This window comes from Monopterus albus, unplaced genomic scaffold (genome assembly GCF_001952655.1).
Source record: "Monopterus albus unplaced genomic scaffold, M_albus_1.0 scaffold44.1, whole genome shotgun sequence".
Lineage (NCBI taxonomy): Eukaryota > Metazoa > Chordata > Actinopteri > Synbranchiformes > Synbranchidae > Monopterus > Monopterus albus.
The window spans coordinates 74,062-81,218 of record NW_018127924.1 but is presented as its reverse complement, the minus strand read 5'-3'; the positions used below and the strand labels follow the sequence as shown (position 1 = coordinate 81,218).

General features: G+C 42.3%; 1 protein-coding gene across 2 annotated transcripts in view; it reads right to left on the bottom strand.

Moving 5' to 3' along the window:
* The window catches only part of ccdc191 (coiled-coil domain containing 191), a 10,892-nt gene that overhangs the window by 912 nt on the left and 2,823 nt on the right, over nucleotides 1-7,157 (bottom strand). For both annotated transcript variants that reach the window (XM_020599956.1, XM_020599957.1), the window contains 12 exons: nucleotides 6,594-6,772; nucleotides 6,250-6,473; nucleotides 5,889-6,033; nucleotides 5,601-5,791; nucleotides 5,212-5,461; nucleotides 4,185-4,594; nucleotides 3,058-3,149; nucleotides 2,708-2,790; nucleotides 2,502-2,603; nucleotides 2,178-2,321; nucleotides 1,034-1,186; nucleotides 562-716 (listed from right to left, as the gene is read on the bottom strand). In XM_020599956.1, the coding sequence (XP_020455612.1) occupies nucleotides 562-716; nucleotides 1,034-1,186; nucleotides 2,178-2,321; nucleotides 2,502-2,603; nucleotides 2,708-2,790; nucleotides 3,058-3,149; nucleotides 4,185-4,594; nucleotides 5,212-5,461; nucleotides 5,601-5,791; nucleotides 5,889-6,033; nucleotides 6,250-6,473; nucleotides 6,594-6,772 (2,128 nt within the window). The remainder of the gene's footprint in view (nucleotides 1-561; nucleotides 717-1,033; nucleotides 1,187-2,177; nucleotides 2,322-2,501; nucleotides 2,604-2,707; nucleotides 2,791-3,057; nucleotides 3,150-4,184; nucleotides 4,595-5,211; nucleotides 5,462-5,600; nucleotides 5,792-5,888; nucleotides 6,034-6,249; nucleotides 6,474-6,593; nucleotides 6,773-7,157) is intronic.

Below are 7,157 nucleotides of genomic sequence, written 5' to 3'. Positions count from 1 at the left end.
GAACATTGTCCTTATAAGCATGTTAGGATGCTGACATTAGCACTGCTGTGCCCAAGTTCTGCTTCATAGAGCTGCCAACATGGCAATAGACTCTTAGTCTCATTGGAAATATGTATCCCTTGTAGTCAAAATTAACTGAATATGAGATGGGCAAAAAGAGAATTAAGACAGCAAATGCTGTGCTTTTTGTTACCTGGAGCCAGAAATGATAGTCATGAACCACTTTGTCATGTCAACTAATGTAGCTATACCCAGCAGATGTGAGGCATTTCACTGGATCTGCACTAAACAGCAAATCAAGTTTACTTATTACTAAAGGTCTTCAAAGTGTTGTAAAATAGGCCTTAAAAAGTACCTAGATTTAAATTAATATTTGTCATAAAGGCCTTCAAGGCATTCCATTCTTGGTGTACATAACCAAAACTGGTCTGATATTAGCGCTCAATTTGTAATTTAAGTTTATTAAATGTATTTTAACTCCCTGTTAGCTTGTTATGTTACTGTGGGAACAAACTGCAGCATCCATACAGTGACCATATGCTAAAGTCACAGGTAGCATACCTGTTATTGTGTTCCTGAGCCAGCTCCAGGCGGTCCCACTCTGCCAGCCTCTCCTGGGTGACATGGTCCAGCAGCGCCAGCAGAAATCTCCTCAGAGTGTGAGAGCGATAGAAACGCTCGGCTCGCTCTTCTTGAATTATCCGCCAGTCCTTCAGCTGAAACAAACAACGCACGCCTAGAGATAATGATATTCTAAATATGTCCCATTGATCTGTAGTAAAATACTAATTCGAAACAATTTCAAGTTACTCAGTAATTTGAAGTGATGACGATAGCACTAGTTCAACCAAGAAAATAAGTAGAGAATGGTTTGAACTTTTTCTCTTTAAAAGACTATGCACCTAAAACATAATTGAGTGCAGGCACTGTAGATTAGGAAAAGCGGTTAGTCACCGACATAAAATGAGACGATTGCAATCCTGTCTGAGTAACTGTGTGTGTGTGTGTGTGTTAGAGCGGTGGGTATACACACTATCTTCCAGCAACTTAAGCTCCTTCGAAGCAAAAAGTGCTGGTGTAGTTGGTCAGCAGAAGCTTCTTTGTCAGACCGCAACTCTCTCGCTGATTGCTGCCATCCTAGCGTGCACCGCCTTAGGAGGACAAGATTGTGATGACTCTCAGCCAGCTGGTGGGGATTGAAAAGAAAAGTGCAGATGTATGCTAATGAATGCATCCAAAGTTAATCATATGTGCCAGAGAGAAACAATGTGGTGGTATGAGATGATGAAGCATTTGTCGTTGAGTGCATGAGAAGCAGAAGATTTTCTGCCTTACTTGTAACACTGTGCAAAGCTAGGAACAGTCAGAAAATGAAATGACAGAACTGTCAAGGGAATGCAGCTAGAGAGTTGTGCCACACGCTTTGTTTGGATCTTTTCCCTTCGCCTAGTTTGAGTGTGTGTGAAAGGGGTAAAGAAATTATCCCAGCTACAAGGATAATTCATTAAAAAATTATAGCAAAGGCAAAGTACATATACTAAATAGATGAAGAGGTTCTTGTAATAATGACAAAGCTTTAATAGACTTCCTATTTATGTCAAAGGTTTTTCACTGTTGTTTTCCATGTCTGCAAAGCTCTACCTCTTCAGTTAAGGCGACCACAATACACAAGATGACAGTGGAAAAAGCATGGCAATTATTTATGTATCGCTAAAATTTAAACCCGAATAATCTTTGCAATCTTTCTTAAAGGAAAATGAAAAGAAGAAGCTTTTTACTATGATAATTACTTGGAAGCATTTTTCTCATTAATGGTCCGCGTGCAAGCTGCTTGTCAAGTTTTGAATTATTAAAAGCCTTTAAATAGACTAATCAGTGAACACATAGCCACCAAACTAGATAGCGGGTGCACATGCAGTAATGTACGCACTCCTTTAAATGTTCAAACAAGTCTAGGAGGCTTTTTATGATTTAAATTTGTGGAATTCACTGAGATATTGTGGCACATTTACTTTTGGACAGCAAAATGATTCCCTTTTCCTAACTGTAAACTTGTTCTAAACATAACAGTTATAATGAAACACCTCACTCCTTGCTTCCTTCTTAATATGTAAGATATAGGAAGTGAGATCCTGCATCTGACTCTGACTGAAAAATGATTGTGACATGTCATTTACCTTTATGTTGGCTTGTCTGAGCTCAAGGAGGCATTTCCATGGTGCCAGGCCTCGATGTAGCAACAAGGTTCTGTGGTAGTGTTGATTTGCCAGTTTCAGGAGCTTCTGGTGTCTTTTCAGTTGCCTCTGCTTTTCCTCTTCCCTCTGCACAAACAAAGGGGGTGACACTATTTTAATCTTCTGCAGTGTGTCACAAGAGAACAGTCATGCTACGTCACATACAGTGTTACTCCCAGGAGTAACATGTATTCTCTATTCAGACTGTTCATGTATTCTGGCTCGTATCGTTGTGAACATCAATAAAATATATGAAATACATCTCACCTCTCTTTCCAGCCTTTTCTCCTCCCTCTTCTTTTCCGCTGCTTTGCGTTTCTCCTCCTCTTCTTCCCTCTGTCTCTGCTCCTCAGCGGCTTTCATGTCAGCCTGAAAAGTTGGCTTCTCTAGTTACATTTATTTATTTATTTTATTAACACAGTGTCAGACTGTTCCAACAAAGCAGCCCAGGACAGAACTTTCCAATCTCTCACCAACTTTTCCTCTTCCTTTTTTCTCTTGATTTCCTCAATTTCCCTTCTTCGCTCTGCACGCTGACGTGCACGGGCATCCATGGCTTCAGAAATACAGTAGGGAAAAGGGTGAGTTGAGCATAAGGTGATCTCCTACAGTAGTCTGGAATGAACATGTGCGTGTTTGTGTAAATTTCACTTTTAATATTGTGTTCTGAACATGTAACTGGAAGCTATGTAAATGTGAGCGCTATTGTTAGAAGGCTAAATATCTGTAAAATTTATATTTGGAAGAAGATATACACCTTCTGTGTATGTTTACATGTGTATGTGAGTTTGTGCGTTTTCTCCTGCAGAGTGAAGGAACTGACCCATGATAATTGGATGAGGGCATGTCTGGCGTGCGACAGCTTTCCTTTGAGGTTTACAGAGACTGTCAGGTTCTCCAGCATCTCTTGCTGCCCTGCAACAGTAACAGTCACAGCCATAGGCACAGAAGCAAAGGCTTGACTCTTTCTGCATATTCACTTCTTCCTAATCCTTCCCTCGGAAATTTCATTCAGACAGGTATTGACTAAAGGCAAAAGTCAACTGACATGCATCATAAATCTGTAAATAAATTTCAATGAAGTGCTGCAGAACTTTGTCTTTTCCTCATAAAAACATTTCAAAACCCTGTTCAAGACTTTACAGAATTATTGGAAAGCATATTTCATCTGTAGTCACATAATAACCCAATGACTGAATAAGCATTGAATGCATAAAAATATTAACTTTTACACAAATAAATGCTCCTATGTTCTCTCTAGGCTTTACCGTCTATATATTATGAATCGTATTTCTTTGTAACTACTCCTATGTGACTTGTATTTAATAATGGAAGCTATTCACAGCTAATGGGTTTTACTCCCAAATCATCCTGTTGTCGCTTATGACAACAATAAGTAAAAGGGGGGTTTTAAAGTATTTGGGGGGCAATGTGTAGTTGTATTTGTGGTCTACAAGGTTATGATCTTCTAAAATGGACCAGCTCTGTTGAGGTGTGTAATGTTTTTATTCTGTTCTGCCTGTGATTGTGGTGCACATAATATGCTCAATCAGTGATAGCAGAAACAAGTGTGCATTGCCCATGGCTGCATTTGTAATGGTGGAGTCAGGCAAAATGGACTATTGAGGCCAAAAGCAGGGAGGGACAGGAAACTGTGTAAACATGACCTGCAGGAAATCGCATGCATAGCAGGTTAACAGCAGTCCATACAGTTGTTATTAACCTCTGTCACTGTCCTCACACTCACTGAATGAGTGCATGGTGACTGCACCCTGAAGCTGAGAAGGTCAAATGTCATTCACTGAGCTTGAAGACTATTATTTCATAAGAAAAATGTAAAAGGGAAGTCTAAAATCTATAATCTGTTTTGGCAACTGCTGGTGTAACCTTCAATGTGATAAACCCACACCCAGGCTCTGGATACATTTCGGTAAAGTGCAGAGACCCTACCTCAGCTGTGTGGGGTCAGAGCTGTGGCTTTTTGGCATTGGGCCTTCTTTCATTGTCAGCTGCAGGAGCTGTGCAGTCTTCTCCATCTCCAACTTCAAACCTGTCACGCTCTGTTCCTCCCTCAGCCGGTTAATTTGCTCTTGCTGCTCCTTCAACAGCTTCCTCTGCTGGGTAATGATCTGCTGCTGTATAGCATGTCTATTCTCAAACCTGCCACCCCATGACACAGCACTTTTTGAACCACCTTCACCTCTCTGCAGTGTCTCTTGGAGCTCTGCAGCAGTCAGTACTACGTGCTGCCGGGTCACCTGCCATGCCTGAGAGAGCTGGGTCACAGCACCCATAGGGGTCTTATCCTGATGGAATGCAGAGGTGTTAGGGGCTGAAGTGCCTGGCATGTGGTGAACCTCCTGCAGATAATAAACCAGAAAGAGAAGGTTGCCATTACCTTTGGTGCCACATCTACAAAGAGCTTAAGAGGGTAGCACAGATACAGTATCATGCTCATGCTCTAGGCAATTTAATCTTTACTGAGCTCTAGGAATCCTGATACATAAGCAGCTGAAGCCTGTTATCAAGTATGGCCTCTTTACTGACTCCTCTACCATGAACTCCTGCAGTTTCATCTACTGCTCCATTTCCCCCGTCCCACAGGCTCTGTTCCACTTCTATACCTCTTATTGCACTCTAGCTTCCTTTACAACTGCTCTGCCTATCTGTCCTCTGCTCCTTCTTTTACTCTCACTTTCCAGAGTTGTGAACATGTCATCAGGCAATGTGTTCCTCCCTGGCTGACATACCAAAAAAAGTTCCAGTCATCCATTGCAAAAGAGTGGATTTGGAAGACAGCATTTTAATTCAGTGTAGTCCTAAAACTTGTTTATTGCCTCAGTAATTACCTGCCAAGGGTAGAGCTGATGTTTAGTCACAAGTTCAGGGGGGAAGCATTAATGAAGAGAGTTAACATTTGAATTAATCCCTGTGTATTGTTGCTGATGATATGAGGATTTGCAAGTGAACCTCTCACCTTCTCTGTGGTTTTTGGGAGGTTACACGCCTCAGGCGGGGCCGTGATTGGCCGACAAGGTGGGGTTTCTCTAGCCTGGAGTTTGCCTGTTGATGCAGCATTAATTAAGGCAGCCATCTTGCGTCTTGTTTCCTGCTGCTGGGCCAAAAGCTCTCGTTGCTCCCTCTCCATCCGGCACCATAGCTGCCACTCACTCAGACATCGCCGTAGCAACCGCCTTCGGTCGCTCTTCACAGCCAGTTGGCATTGTCTGGAGGGGTTAACGGGTGTTTTTAAACCTCAGTTATTGTTTGCTTAGGATAATGGTATTTAAATGTTCTATCAGTGAGCATCCTACAAATACACTCCTAATTAAAAGTTTAATTTTCAGTATTGGTAGTGGTTCTTACCTGTTTTCAGCTCGTAGCTCCTCCTCTGTTCTCGCCACTTCTCGCTGCTTTTGTTCTGTCCACACTACTGCTCGCCAAGCTCGCCATGCTCTCAGCTGCCTCTTCCAGTCACAGAGGGCCAGAACCTTACCCATACGTAGCCTTTGGTCCAACACCACTGAATACCATCCAGAGAAATGCCTCTGCAAACACTAGAACATGCAAACAAAGGTATGTGCAACAGATACTGTGAACATTGTTCCATTCAGTGAAGCAACCTGCAAAAACACACACAGTCCAGGTACCAACCTTCAAGTTGTTGATGTGAACCATGGTTTGAATTTTCTGTTTTGTATAGTGTTGCTCTTTGTCCTTCTGCTGCTGTTTTTTGGGAAGTGTTGGAGTTAACTGGAGGCTCCTGGCTGTGCCCTGCATCTCCTCTCTCTCCCTTTGCCTGTGGAATAAACATACAGCTACTACTACTACTATATACTGACCAAAAGCTTATGTACCATCCACTAGAACACTGCTGTATATTCACTATGAGAAAGTGGAACAGGAAAGACCCCACTGAGTGCAAACAGTCAGGTAGCTAAGGGTAATTTCAGATACAAGGGATTGTTGTAACCACTTCAGCAAAGGTGAACAGCAGCTGGTGTGGACCCCATACCTGTGTCTAACCAGCTGTCCCAGGAATCTTCTCTCCTCCATCTGGCGTCGCAATCTAACCATCTCCTGCTGCATCAACTCTTCTTGCCTACGTGCCTCCCGTTTCTTCATCATCTCCTCATCTTGCTCCCTCCTCTTTGCCTCCTCTCTGGCAGCCAGCTGAGCCTTCCGTTCTCTCTGCTGCCTCTGCCTTTCAGCCTCCTGCCGAGCCCTGTTCTCTCGCACCTTCAGTGGCAATTAGCATAAATGAGAACACAGCTTGGGTGGCCATCTTTCCAGATTATTCTCAGCACTGCTCACAGTGGCTGTTTTCACATCTCTTATGCATACCTATGGTCACTGTACCTGCTGGTGTCGTGCCTCCATGGTGACAATTGGGTCTCTGAACTTCTTCCTTGTTTGTCCAACATCCAGTACCAGTTCCTCCATCATCCCAGACTCCAACACTTCTTGCTCCATTAGGTCTTGTAGGAAGCTGTTAACAGCACTGTGTTCTTCTTCCTCAGCCAGGCACTTGTAGAGATCTAAGAGTTTTTGAACAAGTGCATGTAAGAAAGTATCATATCACAACAGAGGAGTTTTTATTACAAGTAGAAATCATTTGTACTTGTAATTACTGTTGAGCATTTTACAATGCATACAGTAAAGATTAATTTTCTCTCCAGGCAACCACTGGCTTCAGTTCATTTCCCCATGCTTTGAAAATCGACATGCACAGACTCAACACTTCTTTGAGATACGTACTAATCTATTGTAGAAATCAATACATAAACCATAAAAAAGACAGATTATGTTTTCAGCTCTATTGTACAGAAGTTAAAAGGATGGGATAAGGATAAGATTTGAAAGTCCTTTGCATTCACAAGTTATGCTTAAGGAATATGTAAACCAAAATACCAAAACACAGGA